This window comes from Sabethes cyaneus, chromosome 2 (genome assembly GCF_943734655.1).
Source record: "Sabethes cyaneus chromosome 2, idSabCyanKW18_F2, whole genome shotgun sequence".
NCBI lineage: Eukaryota > Metazoa > Arthropoda > Insecta > Diptera > Culicidae > Sabethes > Sabethes cyaneus.
In genome coordinates this window covers 88,087,737-88,109,333 of record NC_071354.1, presented here as the reverse complement: position 1 = coordinate 88,109,333, position 21,597 = coordinate 88,087,737, and the positions used below count along the sequence as shown (strand labels likewise).

The window sequence follows — 21,597 nt, the reverse complement described above, 5'->3', positions numbered from 1 at the left end:
GCATTAGTTTGTAGCACTATAAGTTATTTCCCTTGAGAGATAGTAGTTTTCTTTCTTCGACAAAAACTTAAATAACATTTTGTACAACTTTTTCTTAAGGATTGTTTATTTTTGTCTTCAAATAAAAATGTTAAATTGATTATTTATTGACCCACCCATTTAATACAATTTTTTTAATAACAGAAAAGTACTTCAAAAACCAAGAAACTTTCCTGAAGACACAAATGCGAAAAACTTAGTAGTTTCCCTGCAAAAAATCATTTGTGATTCATTTGAATCCGTGCCACTGTGGATCGGTTGCAAATGACCATCTGCGACTTCAACCCAAATCAGTATAATTATTGTTCATTCATTTTCCAACGTTTAAGACAGATTTATTAATCTCCTTTGCAATAGTGCTTCTCGCAATTTCTCGCAGATTTCCAAAAAAAACTCATTTTGCACATTCGAATATCTCTAAACCAAATTGATCAATTGATTAACTTTTTACTATTATATCTTATTTTTGTAATTTCAGAATGTTGGTTTAATTTCAAAAATAAAATTCTCTGACTTTTCCTGATTTTTCCTCAGTGTTGCGAAGCCCACACTCTTGTGATCTAATTGTGTTTAGCTAACAGCTACGTTCGTCTCTCTCGTTCTTCGTTGCCGCCCGAGCTGCTGAAATCGATTACTCGCGAAAGTTTGCTCTCCCGCCCGTGAGTAGAATCGAGGGCGAGAATGAAGAAGAAAAGAAAAAGTAATGCAAAACCTGTATCCCACTGAGCCCCTATGCCTCACAGGCAGCTAAATACTCAAGAGTTATTTGACTTGCGAATAAACTATGCAGGAAGACGATATGAGGATGTGCTTGCGCGAGTATGTGGGTAGCAGAATGTCTGCACTTAGCAACGGTGGTTGTTTGTTTTACGTTTGAGTGTGCGGTGTAAGCGTTGAATGCTATGCTTCTCATACTCATTCGCGTGAGAGTAGACAACGTTGGCTTCTGGGTCGATTCGCAACATTGTTTTTCCTGTTGCAATAGATGGTTCATGGTGTTTCCTGAACTTCTAAACTCGTTTATAATAGGTTCATTCAGACGAGTTTTCATGTTTTCCGAACACATTTGAAAATCCTTAAGGGCGGCCGGTTTTATTTTTTTGATTCATAATGCTATAAAGTACTACATAGTCCATTTTTATAAGAATCACTCAACGAGAATAAAGTAATATTTGTGCTTTCGGATATATTGCATTTCAAAAATTTGGAGAATTTACAACTACAGGCTGTTCAATAAGTTCGAATACAACTTTTCATCGTTGTGTAAGTGCACAAAATGTGCATTCTGTGTATTGGTATTGGTGCCAGCTTTAGCGTTATATGTAGGCTAACCGTCGCGCAAGGTGTCGAGTTGATGTCATTTGTTATTTGTTTACCGCGCGCGATGAAGGAGTACCGCAACGTCGTAGTAAAGTTGTTTGCGAGAGGTGAGTGACCCGGCGACATATTTCGGCGGTTGAAATCCCACGGGGTCTGCCACGTAGCCAGAAGGCGGGCGGGGCCCAGTTTTGATTTTAACTTTTTTATATGCATATTTTTTTCGCTTAGAACTACAATACATTGAATGTATTGTAATGTATTATATTTATGAGCAGTGAGATATGGATATAACGTATTAGGAGCCAAGATAGGGCTCCTGGTCCCCACTTCTGGCTACTTGGCTGCACGGGGTGAAGCGAAATTTCATCTATAACACCACCCGTCGGTATCGGGAGACAGGCTCGGCTAAGGACCATGCTAGAGCAGCCATCAAGGTGGTGAGGGAGCGGGTTCGTCGAAAAATGAACCACTCGATCCGGAAGACCGCTGTTGATCTGGATGTGTCGATCGGGACTGTCCACACCATCATGGCTAAGGACCCGGGATGAAAGCCGTACAAGAAACGCAACGTTCACGGGGTAACGGAGGGTACAACGAAGAAGAGGCTGGACAGAGCAAAACTGATACTTTCGCGGCACGCTGGTCAGGAGTTCGTGTTTTCTGATGAAAAACTCTTCATCTTGCAACAGCCGCACAAATGATCGGCTGTGGGCGCCGACGTTGGCCAGCATCCCCCCGTCCCACATAAACATCACGCGGTTCCAGAGCGCCGCGTCGGTGATGCTTCCACTGATCTCTAGAAATCAGAGATCACCACTGCCGACTGTTACCCGCCATAGCTTTTTACCTGTCGCCAGGATAGGTTCTCGTCAACTGACCGAATGTCGTTGGCGTAAGCTGCGTCGCCATGAACCTCTGAGTATGCCTCTTCTTCATTGTCCTTGTGTATTCCAGTCGAGTGCTTCTCTCGTTTGCTTCTTTCTTCAAGGTGTGTGCGATCCATTTCCACCTACGTTCTTGAATTTCTGATGACATGACATGTCAATGTCAATGTTGATGACATTGTACTAGGAGTTTTTGGTTGAATATCCAGTCATCAGGCCACCAGGTACAAGTGATATATCGCAGGCAGTGATGTATGTAGATTTTACATTGTAGAATGATCTGGTTTAAGCGTCAAATGTTTCGCAGTCCTGCAAAGACACTCCTGACCTTTTAGATCCGTGTGGCTATATAAGTCTTGATGCCACCATCGGGCGTTGTCTGGCTATCAAAACATTGAAAAGCTTTCGTTTGCTCAGCCTGTTGTCCCGCTACGGACTGTAAAATTGCTTGGATTGTTAGTGTTACTTACCCTAGACTTAGGGGCCAAACAGAATGCTGCTTCAGCGCGTTCGTCAGCGTTATTCTGACCGGTTTACTATCGCTGACGGATGCCTAGACGCAGCATTCTTTTTGGGTTTTTAGTCTTTGCTGCATTGACTGTGAGACCTGCAACCTGAGAGCGTTTGAAGAGGTCATCTAACTTGCTCTGCTTATCGGTTCGGCGATGTACGAGCAAGACAGTCGGCTAGGTCGTGGTCATTTAGCTGCCCCATCACTCCAAATAATTCCATAACGTTGCGAAACAGCAGCGGTGGTGATAAAATGCAGCCCTATTTCACGCTAGCAGTAACCCTTATAGCGTTGGACAAGACTCCGTTTTGTAACACCTTGAACGAGAACATTTTGTACTAAACCTCGATGAGATGGACTAGCTTATCTAAAACTCTTCTATGCCTAAGCGCGCCCCACATGTTTTCGTGTTTAACTCGGTTAAGTGCTTTTTCAAAGTCAACGTACACCAGCAGAAGAAAGATATAGAATTCGTTGATCTGCTCTAATATAATGTGGAGGGTTGTAATATGGCCCAAGCACGGAATCCAGCTTCTTGTCCCAGGAAAGTAGCGTCGATCCTGGGTCCGGTTAGGGATTACCTTGTGGAGTACTTTCAGAGTAATACAGAGCAATGCAATGTCACGAAAATTACCGCATTCAGTTGAGTCTCCTTTTTCTGGAACTTTGGCCAATATACCCTACATCCAGTTCACCGGAAAAGTTGCGGTTTTCCATATATTGCTGAATAGTCCCATATATTGCTGAATGTAGTATCATCTGAACTGACAAAGATGGGTCAGCTTTGAGCATTTCGGTGAAAATGCAGCCTATGCCTGGCAATCTGTGGAATTCCACACTTTTGATAACTGCTTCAATTTTATCAGCGTTTAGAGCTCCTCGGTCCTCTACGTACTTTGTCGTCACTGGTCGGGATGAAGGCGTTCTTGCCGGCCCATTGCTCTTCGGCGGTTCCACAAGCCAACTCCGAGACTCTGGATTCAATTTTTTCGATAAAGGCCTTTTTCACCTCGAGATTCTCCCCATGTCGCTGAACCCCACGACGCGCAAGCATGTCTCAGCGATAACAAGGCGATGGTCGGGTACAGTTTCAGTTCTGCACTTGTTTCGTACATCTAGAAAGCTCCATTTTCACTGTTGACTGATGCAGAGGTGATCAATTTGGTTTTCTGTTCGGCCGTCGTGGGAAATCCACATGATGACCTTAGTCTGATTCGTCCGTTCGTCGAGGCCCTTTAGTCTGATGGGTTGACGTCTTTCGGTGCACATAAAACGGCTAAATGTGACCTGTCCCGACAATTTCTTTGTGGACTCTTTGTTTTATGTCTCGTTTGGGTTCAATACCTTACAGACCATTAAAAGCGTACATTTCATAGTTTGTTGGACAAGTTGTTGGAGTTTGTTGGACTCACGGCCGACGTTTCAACAGACACAACATGTTCGTGGCCTTCACTAAGTCAGCTGCCTTCGGTTTCCTGCTGCTACTTGACTGCCGCTGATTCGTTGGGGTCTTCTTGACTGACTTCACTTCACCTAGTTTCTAGAAAGAAAACAAATGTACAAATGTCTGGGAGACAAAAAGGGTGGTGGTCCCGAGCAAGGTCGAGCGTTCAGCTGATAACCAAATATTAGCTGATTCCTAAGCTTCACTATTTACTGGAACCAGTATTTAATAGAACAATTTTCCAGTTATATATTCATCCGACAAACATTGATTTTCTCAGCATCCGCGAAATTATCCGCAACAACAACTTCATCTGCCGATCGCCTCATTGCTGATATATATTAGTGAGTGTTAGGTTAAATGCCGGTATTACAACTCTGTATACCGCTTGCGGGGATGGCAAGCCATATCCAATCCATCACCTATTTATGTGCGCGGTATCGGTTCTTCGAAAAAAAAACAATAACGATGATTAGGCACTTAAAAATTAAACTTACATTTCCCGTATCATTTTCGGATACAAACCTTCTTTTGCCGAAGTAGTGTACGTTAAGAACCTTTTCATAATGATGCATCATTTATTAATTGGCTCAATTACCATTAATTCCAATTATTTTACTTCCCTTTTTCGCCTGTAGAATCACAACTCGTCCCGGAGGACCCCGAGAATAAGAAGGATGAATTTGCGTTTGATAACCCAGCGTTCAAAACAGGCGATGGCACCGCCGGGATCAGTAAGAGCAACTCTCCGCTCGATCCCAGCTGGACATCTGGCACTAAGCAAAACAGCCTCGACAAGCGGAAAACGGTTGACGATAGCTGCATCAATGTAAGTAACGGTTTCCCTTCGGTAAAAATAATAATCCTTGACGAGATATAAAATAAAATTACCAAAATTAGATTTGCTAAAACGAACATGATCACAGTTCAACACCGTGACCAACTACCACTTTCGCCATCAATTTCAACAGATTTATTTGCACTTTCATTACTTATATCTCGCCATAAAACAAACACCTCAGTCAAAACATCCGTTCGACGAACATATCGAGAGAAAAATTTATTTTATGTAACAACAACCTGATCTTCATCGTCAATCATCTGTTTTATTATCCAATTGATGAGTTCATCATCTACTGCAAAAAAACCGCTCACAGGTGCCTTTCTTCTTCCCACCCCAGATCGCCACCCCCAGGCTTGTTTCCCTGCGTGGGTCAGACTTCACCGGACTAGGAGTGGAAGTGTACGGTGGACTTAAGGAGGGTATTTTCGTGAAGAAAGTCATGCCCCAGGGCCCAGCAGCCGGTTCCGTAAACACAGGTAAGAAACTTGTTTTTTGCTGCACCGTTCAGCTCCTTCTTTCGAAATCGAACCGTACTTGGATGGAGCATAATAATAATTGATTGTTAAGGATCCATAAAACTATATTGCTAACTTCTATACAATATGATAACCTTAATAAATAATATAATAATATGTAACTAAATAAGCGGCTTCCTGAATTCATCTCAGCTTGTTGTTAACGATATGTTGTTTAGACTGTCGACTAATGGTTATGGGCCTCCCTTTCCAGTTCAAACACCCGCACATTTGCCTTGACTGAATTCTATCGTCAAATTTTAGGCGACGGTAAGGTTGGGGTTTCACGAAGATTTGCCAAAAGGATGTCCTCAGGCATTTGTTAAGCTGTTTGCAGGCATGAACAGACTGGTAGCCTCCTCGCAGATGCATCCTTCGATCGGTTTTACATCTGGCACCGTATTTTCTGATGATATCCCAATCCGAGAGTTCTGAGTTTACCTTGATTGTTCTTAATAACTCCCGGTTTAGCTACGAATTACATGTTCTAGTACAACATCCACTTCGATTCTTTCAGGCCAGGCATTCTCATATACGAAAACGTTTCAGTACATTCTACACGGTAGATTTGACAAAATTCAACTATTTCGCGGTTTGTAGAGCAAGCCTCACGTAACTTTTCAAGAGCACCTAAGTAACAATGAGAGATTCTTATCTATCTATCTATCTTATCTGCTAGCTAATTGTTAAGAAAACTTTCGTTGAAATACACAACCTTTTTTATACGTAACAGTATGAACTTTAAGCACTGAAAGACGAGTACGTTCAATACAAACTGTTGTCAAAAAATTACAAAACCCACCACTACTTAGTTACTTATCCTCTTGTTTGCATTGCAAAGCTGACTTGCTTCTTATAGCAGCTTAGAGCTGGGGTGGCTCTAGCCATATCAAGTATTCCTCTCCACTGTACTCGGTCCTCCTGAGCCACTCGTCGGCAATTTGGTGAGCGTCTCGATGCACATAAAAGTCAGTTTTGAAACCAGATCAAGCCATCTAGCATGTTGGGCCTTTCTATTCCTGTTGCCAGTGGAGTTCTTGAAGAGAACGGATTTCACTGCACAGTCGTACGCCATCCTTGTGACGTGGCCGGCCCACAACCTTCGCTAGGTATACATTGGAAATCTCTCCAAGTAGTGCTTGTATATCGTGATTCATACTCCTACGCCACTCTACGCTTTCCGTTTGTACTCCGCCAAATTTCGTCCGCAACAGCCTTCGTTCAAATACGTATATCTTCCGTAAGTAAAGTTACAGCTTCATGTCCGTAGAGGACAACTAGTCCGATTACCGTTTTATACATCGTTAGCTTTGTGCGGTGGCGTATGCTCCTTGATCGTAGCGTTTTGCGGAGGAAACAGTAAGGTCGACTTCCAGCTTGAATGCGTTGTTGAATCTCCTTACTCGTATTGTTGTCCTCGGTGGCCAGAGTTCCCAAATATATGAACTCTTCAACCACTTCCAGTTCATCACCGTCAATGGTCACTGTCCATGGGAAGCGAAAGTTGGAGCCTCCTTCTACCATATATTTATTTTTCGACGTAATAATTTGTAACCCAATTCTCTCAGCCAACGTTTTCAGCCTAGCATAGATTGCGTCCGCCGTTTCAAGGTTCCTGGTAGTGATGTCGAGGTCGTCTGCGAAGGCTATGAGTTGACTACTCTTGCTTTATATCGTTCCTCTTGTTCCCGTTGGCGCTCGCCGGATCACACCTTCAGTAGCGATGTTGAATAACATACAGGACAGACCTTCCCCTTGCGGCAACGCTCTGCGCGATTTGAAAGGATTTGAGAGTGCCCCCGAAACACGCACGTAGCACATCACTCGCTCCAAGGTAGCTTGGATCAACCGCGTCGATAAGTCCGGAAAAGCGTTCGTGCTTTATATATTTTATTGCGCTCGACTGTATCGTGCTGCGGTTTGGATAGCCGCAGTTGAAGCACAAAGTCTTACCCATGCTTTCATTTAGAACCGTTTCGATGAATAAGTTGATCAGTTTCACGCTGGCAGTGCAGAATCTTGTTGGTACAATCGACGCGTGCGGGCGAAAGGAATACCTGAGAGATTTTTCGTTGCTGGACGACGTTGTTGGGAAGCTTTCCGCTTTGTTGAATGGGTAAGATACACCAGGTGTTCGCGAAGGGACAATCTTGTGACCTTAAGTGAGAAGATCTATGCTATAACAGAAGATACCTGCCTTGTTTCTAAGCCGCGTAGACAGCCGAAGCCTTGCCAGAACCAGGAGCCCCGCAAGAAGTCGAAGGCTTTTGTAAACACACACGTTGAGTAGTGTTCTACCAAAGGGCATGCATCCAACGTATCCACGATGACTGGAGCTAAGATTGTAAACCAAAACAGCTGCATTGTTTGCCTGCAGAGGGCATTCGTGTCATTCGTGTCATTCGCGTGTCATTCACGAAATGCAAACGCTTCTTGGAACTCTCTTACGATGAACAGTCATCGGCAATACGTGAGGTGAGAGCGTGTCGCAAGTGCTTGAAACAGCACAAAGGTGGATATAAATCAAAGGATTGCAAGGTAAATAGCTGCGCCTTCAAACACCATCCCTTACTGCATAAGGAATTGATCAACCGTGCAATACACATTTGTCAGGATCTAGCACAACTTTATTCCGTTACGTGCCGATTGTAGCGTATGGGAACGGAGTAATGATGCACTGCTACAGTGGAGCTCGTGGTTTCGACAACCACCTGGTGATTCAATCCACCGGGATCTCCCCACAGGGGGTGAGCAGGAAACGGCTTAATCAGTCAGTGAAGAGTACCTTAGCAGAGTTTCGGTTACCACGTCGCACGACAGAGGATGAGGCAACTCCCATTTTTACCCCAAATCGCTGGTTGCTAGGCAATTCCGACGGCTCTAAACCCTGGACTGAGCTGAACGATTACTCAATCGCTTTGAGTCATGACTGACACCTATCTCAGCAAATGGTGAACAATTTCTGGAAGTGGTGGGTGCGAGAGTACTCACCCAGCGATGTAAATGGCATGAGAAGGTCAGGAGAAATGATATTATGCTGATTGCGAACCCGGATCTGCCGAAGAATTGTAGACCGAAAGGACGCGTCATTAGGATGGTAAACCGAGACGGTCAAGTACGTGCGGGCACGGTTACGATCAAAACAGCGAAGGGCGTGTACGAGAGACCGGCGGTTAAATTTGCGGTGCTTGACGTTAGTCGAAAGCAGGAGTTATCAGACTCAGAAGCGGAGTTAGCTAACTGTGGGTGAGTGTCAATTGACCACCCCTCTGATTCGAACGCACCCCCCAAAACATACGAAAAACCGTGCACGCGTGATACAATTATTTCTTTATACCTTAAATTTATCTTAAAATTATTCTGGTTGTGGAAACTCTACGTATTCTGTGAAAACTTGTACTCTATAATTAAAGAGATGGTAAAAAATAGAAAGAAGAATAAAAAGAAAAAAAGGGCGAAACCGACACTTAAGCAAGGATTGTAAGCAGTTCGCGCACTCCATAGCGATACTGCAAAAAAAAACGAAGTGCGCAATACAACACCTGGATGATATCACAACAGATCGAAATACTGATCGTAGTGATAATACCCATACAAAAAAGGTGTACCATCTCCAATCACATTCTCTCTGCTTCGTGTTTTAATCTGGCGTACTGATCTTCTACCTTCTACGGCTTGAAATATTCTGCCGATAGCATCGACGTCATCGGTAAAATAGATAAATCGCGCCTGGCATGTTGATTACCACTTGCTTTATATTATAACACCTTCTACCGCAATGTTAAAGAGCAGATTAAGGTATTCTTCTTGTCGAGGTCCCCTGTGAAGCTGAGTTTGACAGTCTACCCGTAATTCTAACATCGCACTAAATTTTCGTCGTCATTTTCGTCGATTCATAACTTTTCATAGTTCTTATCGGTTTACTCTATCATATGCAGCTTTGAAGTCAACCAATAGATGATGCGCTGGGACTCGGAATCCGCGGTATTTCTGGAGGATCTGCCACAAAATAAAGATTTAGTTCGTTGCGCATGTGGGAGATAAGAATAATAATAATAATAATTAATGACGAAACTGATAAAGCGATTCACATTGGTCTGCTCTGACAACACTGTCAAGGTTCTTTCGAACAGAAAGGCACATGTGAAGGTGGTGGAACCACACAGGCGGCGCGGTATGCCCCGAACAGCAGAAGGAGTGGACGGCAGCGCTGGCAAAAAGGCTGGCTGAAGGACAGTTTAAAGTCTTTCCTTTGTGTGTCCGGGTAAAGTCAGAAATCCAAAGAGGTAGAAAAGATCAATCAGATGGTGAAATGCAGATCCTCTAAGATCTGCAGATAGTCGTAGGTCGTAGTAAAGGAGTTCGGATCACTGAGCACAGAGCACTATAGTTCACGTTGGAAGATCAACTTAGACTGCCGAGACCGGCTCGTGTATTCTACTTTTTTATCGGATGACAGTGTTGCCAGAAAGACCGCCATAATTGATATAATTGATCGATTTCGATCAATTACACGTTCTTAAAATTATACCCTTTTTTGGGTAAATTTAATACACAACAGCTCTTCCCTCTTAAGAAAAAACATTTGAAAGAATATACATCTTATATCTATAAAACATTCGAAATCGTATTTAACAATTATTATTTATAGACAAAATCTTTATCGATATTTAATATTCTTTTTCTTGTCGATCTCCTGATTGGAGTGACTTTCCTTTCTTCTTTTCTTCTTTTCCGATCTTTCCCGGAAATCTCTTCCGGAAAAAGTTCTTCATTTTTTCTCTTCCGGCCTTTCCTTGAAACCTCCTTCGGCAAACTTCCTAATTCTTCTTCTGCCTCGCCTGTCTCCGCTACCTCTGCCGTCTCGCTTGTCCTCTCAGCAACCCCTGCTGAGTATAATACATTGGGTCGAACCATCGGGTCCGAACGTGTTACTCTAAGCTGTCTCCTGTGAGCGTTTATTGGAACGCTTCCAATTTCCACCTGTAAGACATTTTTAGAAATTTGTCTTAGAAAAATTGCTTTAACCCATCTGGCATGGTTCTGAAGGTTGTGATTTTTGTACCACACCTCATCACCGGCCATCAGATTTTTGAAAGGATCCGCTACATCTATAGCATAATTGTCCTTTACCATTACATCATTAGCTGGTTGCGTAGGTGGATCATGCGTTGTTAGTTTTGTTAAATATTGCTTATAACTTTTCCTCGGATGCATTAGATCTATTAGTGTTTTAGGAGAAAAACAGAAAATCTTTTCTGATGGAAATCGTCCATCAACCGTCGAACAACAATTGCGATAATTGAATAAAAATAAGTTAATCTGATCCTCTAAATTTAACTCGGCAACTTCCGGCTCAAGCAAAAACCTCTTTAAAACCTCTTTAACTGTTCTTACTAATCGCTCCGCCTGCCCATTGCTAGCAGGATTATATGGAGGACTCTTGAAAACCTTAATTCCTTGTCTTTCAAGAAAGTTTACGAAGGCCTGCGAGTTGAATGGAGGACCACCGTCTGATACCAGAACATCAGGCAATCCATAACGTGCAAAATATGCTACTAACTTTCTCAAGGTATTACCTGTGTCTGTCCCCTTCTTCATCCACTCTATTTCCACCCACTTTGAGAAACTATCAACGATAATCAAAAAAGTGTGATGTTGGAAATAAAAGAAATCTATATGTACCCTACTAAAAGGTCTAGTAGTAGGAATCCATTGAGACTGTACTTTTGACTTTGGAACTATCGCCATTCCGTTGCATGCATCACAACTAGCGACAAACTTTTCTATATCATTATTTATACCAAACCAATATATGTATCTTCTTGCCAACTGCTTCATTTTGACTATGCCCCCGTGATTGGCGTGTAAAAGCTTCAGAACATCGCTTCGCATTGCTGTTGGTATAATCACCCTGTCTTTATAGAGTAAGCATTCGTTAAAAAATTCCAAATCCTGCTGATTTGAAAATATATTAGCAAAGCGCTTGTCAAGACGTTTAGGCCAACCACGTTTCATATAAATTACTATCTGCTGCAGAAAGGCATCATCCTTTGTCTCTGAAGCAATCCTTTTATAGTCAATTGGCAAATCTTGACCGAAATTAATGCTTTTGATATATTCCTTATCATAATCGCTAGGAACCATCTGCTCTAATGGAAACCTGGAACAGAAATCCGCGTTTCCCATTTGAGCAGAAGGTCTATACTTGATTTCAAAATCGTAAATTGAAAGTTCTAGAATATATCTCTGTAACCTGGTCACATATATTGAATGTTTACCCTCTTTCCCAAAGATTCCTACTAAAGGCTTATGGTCTGTAAATACATAAAAAAATTTCCCATATAAATATTTATGAAACTTTTTGATAGTCGAAACTAAAGCCAAAGCTTCTAGATGAAGAATAGGGTAGTTTTTTTGCGCTGTATTGAGAGAAAATGAAGTAAAACTTATGGGTTTTTCAAATTCTTCAACGATATGTGCAATTACTCCTCCCAAACCGTAACCAGAAGCGTCTGAAACAATTGCAATAGGTTTATTAGGATCATAAAATTCCAAAATATTTGCATTTATTAATGCCTTTTTGCTTTCCTCAAAAGCTCTGTCGCAGTCTTTATTCCAGATAAACTTTACATCATTCTTCAAGAGATTGTACAAATAATACAATCTAGAAGACAAATTAGGAATAAACTTGTTATAATAATTTATCAAACCCAAAAACGATTTGAGTTCCGTTACATTTTTTGGTATCTTTGCCTGCTGAATTGTGGCAATTTTATCTGAACAAGGCATCAGCCCATTAGAGCTAATAATATGCCCCAAATATGGAAGAACTGTGACAAAGAATTTGCACTTGTCAAAATTAATTTTTATGTTTGCATTTTCTAACCTTTTTAAAACCTCAAAAAGCTTTTGCTTGCAATCTTCCAAGCTAGTACCTGCAACTAGTACATCGTCTAAGTAGCAATAAACATGTTCTAAACCATTTAAAACTTGATCCATTACCTGCTGGAAAATAGATGCACTGGATGAAGCACCCTGTGGCAATCTATTATAGGTGAACAAACCCTTAATAGTGTTTATCACCATAAATCTCCTCGATTCCTGTGAAAGAGACAACTGGGTATATGCGCCCTCCAAATCTAACGCACAAAATACTTTACACCCTGCTAAACCAGCAAATAAATCCTGTGCTGTGGGTAATGGATAGGTATTTGGAACTATTATTTTATTAATAGAGACTTTGCAATCTATTACAAGTCTAATGTCATTATTCTTTTTTGCTACTACAATTACTGGAGACGCCCATTCACTGGTCTGTATAGGAGTAATTACTTTCTCCCTCTCCAGCTTGTCCAAATATAACAAAATTTTATCCCTCAAACGATAGGGAACGTCATAAGCCTTCTTAAATATTGGCCTATCACATTTAAGTTCCAAGTCGGCTTCGTATCCAACAATTGGCGAAGAAAAATCTTTCTTAAATAAATGACCAAATTTATGTCTAATTTCTGGAACAATTAAGTTAGAACTATTTTCAGCAACATTGTTTATTTCCAGAAAATCTGAGAAAAACTTTCTCCAGTTCGGGATAAAGGCATCCAACCATGGCCTGCCAAAAAGAGGAATAAATTGATTTTGGCAATTCAAAACCAAAAGCTTTAACAACTCAGTTTTCCCCCTGAATGAAACCAAAACTTTAGCTTCTCCCTCAATCATAAGTTTAGCACCATTGACAACTATCAATTGTTTAGCTGATTTTCGTAAAGAGTTTGTAAAAAGAGAGAAATACTGTGTTTTACTTATTACCGAAACGGAGGAACCACAGTCAACCTCCATTTCTAAAGATTTATCCTCAACCCGGACGGACACTAAACATGGTTCACTTATCCTGTTAATCGAAATTATATTCATGCACTCCAAGTTACCTTCGTCCGAATCGCTGTCAGTCTCGTCAATCTCGTCGGTTCTCATCCTCTGCATAAGGTCAACTAAATTTTGTGTTCCCGATGGCCCCGGTTTTATTTGATCTACAAGGTTAATAGCTTCCCTCTTCAAGTCCTTGCGTTTGAAGCATCGCCGCTTCAAATGACCCCTTATTCCGCAAAAATCACAGACGCGATAATCTTTATAACCACCGGATAATCTAAATTGTTCTTCCCTATACTCAGCTGGCTTAAATTTTGTTGTAGAATTCCAACGCTTGCTTGGTTGGAACCGCTTTTTATTAGAAAAATGTTTATTATATGGTTGATACCCCAACCTCTCCTTTACCGAAAGTTTATCCTTCTCCTCCTGTTCTTTTATTAGCCTGTCGAGTTTTAAAAATCTGCCCATTGTTGGACCAACAGGGTCACCAGGTCTATGCAAAGATGCCACTTGCTCAATAGTCATATTAGTAGATCTAGAGCCAGATGACAAACTTTCCACGCTACTTTTCGCTGCTTCCCACGTTTGAATCACTTTTTCAGCCGCCTCAAGCGTCTGATCAGATTCACCAAGAATTTTTTGCTTTAAGGTAACATCCCATCCTCGTCGCCACTTTAAAGTCTTTCCTTTGTGTGTCCGGGTAAAGTCAGAAATCCAAAGAGGTAGAAAAGATCAATCAGATGGTGAAATGCAGATCCTCTAAGATCTGCAGATAGTCGTAGGTCGTAGTAAAGGAGTTCGGATCACTGAGCACAGAGCACTATAGTTCACGTTGGAAGATCAACTTAGACTGCCGAGACCGGCTCGTGTATTCTACTTTTTTATCGGATGACAGTGTTGCCAGAAAGACCGCCATAATTGATATAATTGATCGATTTCGATCAATTACACGTTCTTAAAATTATACCCTTTTTTGGGTAAATTTAATACACAACAGACAGCAGCAAATCTGTCTCGAAGCACGACAGCACAGACTAACTTTTCATGAAACCTGATAACGTCCTACAAATCTAATGGTCAATGACGACCTGGCAAAGCACTTTGTAGACGTCACTCAGGGTAGAGATCGCTCGGTAGTTCTAATAATACAACTTGTTGCCTTTTTTGTCGATAGAACAGAAGACCCTATTTTGCTATTTCCTCCTGAAAGAGTCGAGTTTGCTGCCTCCGTTTCTGTTTATATCGCCATACTTTCAAACCATCCATACGTCAAACCATCTTGTGGTGATAAAGTCGACGAATCTTGAGCCCTTTTCATTCGTTTGCTTCATTTGCAGGCTGAACTGTCCAATCACCAGTGGAATCTGTCCTACTGACTCCTGCCCGGGAAATTCACTGAGCGAAGGCTGTAATGCGCTTCGGAAACTGTCATTCCCTAACTAAAAAAACAACTCTAAACGAAAAAAAAAATTAGTCGCTGTTGTTTCAAGAAAAATGCACAAAAATTGTCTTTATTCCATTCTCAAACTCTTGGATAGTATTGGGTTCTTTTCGGCTCCCTCTATTTCTTACAAGTTTTAAACTTCAATTTTCTTTTAGCACGATCGACATTAGATTGTGAGGTTTCCAACTTTCTGCAAACATCACAAACGTCACAAACTAAAGTCCCTTTTTGCATTGAAAAATATTATCTTATATGTTATTTACTTTTGGGTTCTCCGTTTCATTGTTTTGCGTCCGTGAATCTATTCTTTAAATACTAACATAAATGATCATTGGTCAGCCTCGTTCACGTTAACGAAAACATTATTTTTAACATTATTTTACCACGATAGATCTCTATTATTGGTCGCAGTGGCTCATTCTCCTACAAAAAAAACACTATTTTCATCGATTCGTCAATGTTGAATAACAATGGAAATAGGGAAATTTATATCATAACTAAAATTTGTTTCATATTTCATCTTTCCACAGCCGACAGAATCACCAGTCTCACAATCGACTTTCGACACATCGCCCTGGAAGATGCGATGACTATTCTAAGTTATGCATCCCCGTATAACGTTCAGCTGGAGTGTGTCAGTGGCGAGAAAATTCCACCAACACAAAGTCCCAAGCCTGGCCATCAACCCCTGTCTCACCCTATGGTACGGTCAAGCAGTCAGTCCGACATGAATACGGTAAGTTTGCATCTCACCTCAATAGTTCAGTTGTTTACTAGTCGTTACGAATTGTAGATTGAACGCAATTCCCGCAAAAAGATGTTTCCCGGTGAGGACGCCAGCTCGACACTGAAGATGGAACAAAATTCCGGACCACCCAGCTTGAACAAGGTTTTGCCCACGGTCCACAAGGAGAACGAAAAGGAACCGAAAAAGCACTCATTTAAACAACAGATGAAGGAGATGATAGAGGAAAAGTTTCAGTCACGCCATGCGGAAGTCGACCGTAAAGACTCGAGTGGAGAGGGTAAAAAAGGTCACAAATTCGGTATTCGCGTTTTCCCACCATCTGTAAACGATAAGCTGTTCGGTCGTAGTCCAACCAAAATTCAAGCTGACAACGAAAACAACACCAACATCGAAAAGAAAGAATTCGAAGACAAGAAGGAAAAATCTCCCTCACCGCCGGTTGTAAAGAAGCGTACCAAAGAGCCAAAGATGGTTCCAGATGTAGTGGTAATTGAAACAGCGCCGGTTGAGGTAAACGTCACACCGACTGAATTTCAACGCCAGAATAGCTTGACATCCAGTGGAATAAAACGCGATGCAGCCGGCATTCCACAGGAAATGCCAGGGTTCATGATGCAAGCTGCCAATGCCGCAAAAGATAATCGTAAATCGACGAACGTCGAAGCTGACAACAAGCGCAAGGGAAAGGCTCCGAGACCCCCGCAAAATGAAACCGGAATGGATGACAGCACAGTTACCATGTACACCAATCTTAGCTCCGATGTAACCGACGGCGTCGGCAACGCTAGCCAAATCGCCGGCGAAACCATAGAAATTCTTCCGGAACAGGAAACTGACAGGAAGAAATTTAACGTCAGCGATCGTATGAACTTTTCCGATAACTTCGCAGAAGAAGTCCTAAATTGTACCATCGACAGTATTTCGGGCATGGAAAAGTTCGACGAAGAGGGACCCAGTAACAGTTCGACACCAAAGAGTGACCGCAAGAAAAGTTCCATGACCGAGAGTATGACGCACGCAGTTGGTCACGGTAAGTTGACTAAAGATTGAATAGGAAAAAAACTCGAACACGAAAATCTTGTTAAATTAAAATTATGCTTTAGGCAGACCCAACCTCAAGTTCAGATCCAAGTCCAAGTTCCGTCACAAATATTTGTCTATCGTAGTGTTTGAACAGCCTTGTCAATCTGGGCCCGAAAAGGCAATTAACCTTATTCTGGTCCAGAAAAGATAACAACCTATTGTTTTGCAAATTTTCTAATTTTCTGGCTCTCGTTGATAAGAAAGCATTACTATTCAAGTCCTCTTTGGTGACCCTGACAGCTAGCGCTCTTAGCGAAATACAGTCTAGTCAACCGTAGTACGCTAGTACGCTGGGTATAACCTTCTTGAGTTCAGGCCGGATATTACCTTGCATTTTGTCACCCACAATAACGCACGTAGAGCTACATTGAGCATTTCTTTACCTCCAACGTGCCTTGAAATCTCCCATTATCCTCTGCCATGATAAAAAAAATGAACTTAGTCTGTCGACAAATCCCTACTGTGATTTTACACACTCTTAATGTAATCCATTGAAGTTTTGAAAAATTTTAAACATAAAATAAATAAATAAATAACTCAATTTTTCGTGTGTTCCGATTTTTCCGTACTCAACCTCTACTTTTGCAGAATCGAAAGCAATAAATAAATGTTGTTTTGGTCATTTTTCAGATTCTGACGTCGAACACCACGAGGTCCCACTTGGTAACAAGATCGAGCTGGACTCCAGTGACATAACCGTACACCAGAGTTCACCAAGCCCGACCAGCAGCGAGGAGATGATCGACGATAGCAACAGAAGAACGGCTAGCTTAGGAGATCTGTCAAAGCTTGAAACTCAGAAATCAAATCCAGGAAGCAACAGCAATACGTTGGAGAGAGCACAGAGCCTGGAAATTTCTGGAGATGCAGACATTGCTGTTGTAACTGGAACCACAACAACTGGAAATAAGAAACGCAAAGTATCAATCGAGGGTCAGGTACAAGTTGACCCGAAGGAACCCAAACTAACGTCCGGTATAAGTGGTGGTCTGATGGATGGAATAAACTCTTTGCAAAGGCTTAAAGGTGCTTCGGCTTGGGGTAATTTAGAGGATGCGATCAATTCTGGAGAATTGTTGAATAGTTCATCGGAAAGTGACATCAAGACTTCCACAGAAGATGTGTCAGAGAAGACAGTCGTCTCTGTAGAGAATGGATTCGCTAACACGAAAGAGCCGCTAACAGAAAACACCAGTGCTGTGGTTCAAATGGTTAATGGAACTACTATGATAAATGGTATTGAAGACAATATCGTAACGTTAGACGTCCAACCACAAAAACGAACAGAAGACAACAAACCAAGCTCTGTTACAGTGATAGATAAGGTAGCTCCGGCAGTCATTGTTGCAGAAGAGAGGAAAATGGAAAAAGATAATGAACACGTTTCGTTAACTACAATCAACATGGACTATAATGGAAGTTATCCCCTGGAAGCAGAACAGGTTATGAACAAAACTGATCAAGTGAAAATTACCAACTATGATACAAACATACCGGATGATGTTAAAGTCTCAAGATATCCTTTCGGTAGTCTTGAGCGGCCTAAATCAGACGTGTTGAAGAAGCTTTTGGGGCAAAAAGAAGAGCTTGAAAATACACCATCTGTGTTCATCTCTGGAGATAGTGATCCTAACAAAATAACGATCGAAAATAGCTATCATGATATTGGTGAACCGATCAGTTTGACTCTGATCAATAGCACGGAAACACATCCGGTAGAAAACGACCTTACGGAGAGTAGCCAAGCTTCTCCGGTATTTTCCAGCAATACAAACGGCGTAAGCAGTATCAATATTTCCTCATTGGAAATTGATCTAACCAAATCGCTCAACAGCAAACCATTCACGGTGGCTCCAAAATTCTCGCTGGACAATATCGTTACCATTTCTACGGAATCCTCTCAACCATCGTCAATCATTCTAATAGATGACGAAAAGCTGGATTTTAGTTTGCAAACGTTGGATGATTTTGAAGACAGCATTGAAAATACGGCCAATACAGAGTCTCAGCACAACTTTTTATCAGAAATAAACAAAACAGTCATCGAAACTAACCCGCCCATCACCGAGAAACCCATTACACCGAATAGTTTCGTCACGGAAATAACCGTAAAAACGCCAGAATCAGAACAAAACGGAAAACCCGAAGAACCTCCTAAGGTAACGAAAAAACCTCCGAAACCGGAAAAACCTACCACACCGCCGTCTCGCATTCCCGTCGAACGAAGAATGTCCAGTGAACATAGTTACATCCCGCGCAATACGGAAATTAAGTTCACCACCTCCACATACGACTCTGGCAAAAACCATGACAAACGTCCGCTAGGAATCGACCAGATACGTTCCAACTTTGAACGAAGTAACTCTAAGCCTGATGTTCGTTCCTTTGAACGCAGCAACTCCAAACCAGACGTTCGCCCATTCGAACGAAGTAATTCGAAGCCCGACGTTCGCCCCTTCGAGCGTAGCAACTCGAAACCGGATGTCCGCCCGTTCGAACGCAGCAACTCCAAAACAGACGTACGTTCCGTGCTAGAACGGAGTAACTCCAAAACGGAAATCCCAGTTTTGATTCGACGAACTTCGATTCCATCGATAAACCTAAACAGTTCCAGTACAGTAAATTCCACTCTGCAGGTCACGATGAACGGTAATGGAAACGGCACCAAAGCGAGTCCATCCCGTATCCCAGTGTTCAACTCTACCAGTAAGCTGAACAATGGCCATGACAGTCCCCGATCCCCGCCACCGTTTATCCACAACAATAACAATAACGCTGGCAGTATCAATAACAATCACGCCAGCAATAAGGTGTCAGTAAGCATTACCTCAATCAAGAATCAATCCAAACATCCGAGTGGCAAATTCGGTGGCAACTGAACGGATGTCACATGTATAAATACCTATGTACTATTCTTCCACGACTAACCACTCATTATTTTCTTCACTAATGGTGCAATTGATAGTAGATGCGTATGAGATTTCTATGGAATTACGCTAAATGCTATAAAAGACTTAAGTACTTGTTTGAATCTAATTCAATGTAATCATTGCAATCATTCCAAAATTATTGTTTGAACGGAATGAAAATAACCAGGATAATGCGGATCGTTTACAACACACGCAGTTGGGAGATTGCATACAAAACACAACGATATGAATTTAGTTAGATCTTCCATTTTACTATTAATCAAAAGTATTAATAATAAAAAGTTCGCACCTTCGCATAGAACCGAAATAGAAATTCAATCCAGCCCGCAGCCAGTTTCCGCAGTATCCGAAAGATGTATCTATTGACTAATTGATAAGCGCCAAATTGTAAATGTTTATAACCCAGAAAATTTTATCGCATAACCGAAGCACTGGTAAAACAGTGGAAATGTTTGGCCATATTTACTTTTTATATATTTTTATATGTGCATGTAAAAATAACTATACTGAAACGTAATGCGCATCGACAAGCGGCGAGCGTATCTAGTTTTTAAGTTAAGCAAAACAGAAGTTTTATTGTTTGGTTCGTTGCGTTAATTGACAATATTAACGATGACGACATGCGGAATCATCCGTTTTTATTTTAGATAATAGGACTTCTTCACACGGAACTCTACCACTTGAAATACAAAACAGATAAAGTTTATTACATTTTTAGAAAATACTTAAGCAATCACGAAATGAACACACATTAAAAGCTATAGGCTAATAAAATATTATATTTTCATTATAGAAATAAAACCATTAATTTTAATCCATCGATTCAGTTCAATCACTCCGAAAAATTACCGATAGCAATTTGATTTAAAACGACTATTTCGTCAACATTATAATAAATTCCTCGTAATTTATCTTCCCATCCTTGTCTATATCTGCTTCATCCAGTAGATCTGCCAATTCGTCATCGGACAGACGCTCACCGAAATTTTTCATAACGGCCGACAGCTCATCAACAGATAGGAAACCATCGCCATCCCTATCGAAGATCTTAAATGCATCACGCAGTTCCTCATCCGTGGTATCCTGGCGCTGTTTACGGGCCATAAGCACCAAAAACTCGTTCAATTCGATCGTTCCGCTGCCGTCCAGATCGACCTCGTGTATCATCTGCTCAACTTCCGCCTGCGAGGGATTCATACCGAGCGCACGCACTACCATGCCTAGTTCCGAGGCGGTAATCGAACCGTTTCCGTCCTTGTCGAACGTTTCAAACATTCGTCGGAACTGACGTTCCTGCTCCTCGGATAGCGAATAAGCGGACATCTTGTAATTGTGGGTAACGTTTCACTTGAAATTTTGCATAAATTTTCGCAAAAGCAAAAACATTTGAAAGACAATGAAAATTTAGCTTCCACCGAAAATTAATAGTTCACTTTTCATGGCCAGCTTGAGGTTAGTGAACAAGCTTACTCAGTTGCTATTTTAACCCTTTATAAGGCCGTGGCAACTACGCGTGGAATTAACACAAACTTCAGCGAAACATAATGTTAACATTCGGTAGAACCCATTTATATTCTTTTTGTTGAGAAAATTGCTGAAAAACTTGAAAAAATTGGTGGCAATATAGTTGCCACTGCCCCTCTAGCGCAAAATGTTGGTGGCAATATGTTTGCCACTGCCCGTCTGGTGCAAAACGTTGGTGGCAATATAGTTGCCACTGCCTTATAAAGGGTTAAAGGTTAAGGTTTGATTACAGCAGTCCCTCGAATAACGCAGTTTCGAATAAGAACGTTTCCAATAAGGACGGGGTCGAGGGATTCCGTTAACGCGGTCGAACATCCTTAAGGCCCAAACAGAATGCTGCGTCAACGTGTCCGTCAGCGTCAATTTGACAGTAAACCCATGGGAAAACTGTCAGAATAACGCTGAAGGACGCGTTGACGCAGCATTCTGTTTGGCCCTTTAT

The 21,597-nt window shown here is 41.6% G+C and overlaps 2 protein-coding genes across 2 annotated transcripts in view; one reads left to right on the top strand and one right to left on the bottom strand.

The window, feature by feature from the left end:
• LOC128737216 (uncharacterized) overlaps window positions 1-20,031 on the top strand; it is a 214,518-nt gene extending 194,487 nt beyond the window's left edge. Inside the window, exons 3-7 of the mRNA XM_053831805.1 lie at window positions 4,837-5,027; window positions 5,380-5,518; window positions 15,401-15,606; window positions 15,664-16,648; window positions 17,332-20,031. Coding sequence (XP_053687780.1) covers window positions 4,837-5,027; window positions 5,380-5,518; window positions 15,401-15,606; window positions 15,664-16,648; window positions 17,332-19,580 — 3,770 coding nt within the window. The 3' untranslated portion in view covers window positions 19,581-20,031. The remainder of the gene's footprint in view (window positions 1-4,836; window positions 5,028-5,379; window positions 5,519-15,400; window positions 15,607-15,663; window positions 16,649-17,331) is intronic.
• A 473-nt stretch (window positions 20,032-20,504) lies between these two features.
• On the bottom strand, window positions 20,505-20,954 carry LOC128738189 (calmodulin-beta-like). Its single transcript, XM_053833125.1, has one exon. It carries the CDS (start codon window positions 20,952-20,954, stop codon window positions 20,505-20,507), a length of 450 nt encoding a protein of 149 aa, XP_053689100.1.
• Between the last annotated feature and the right edge of the window lie 643 nt (window positions 20,955-21,597).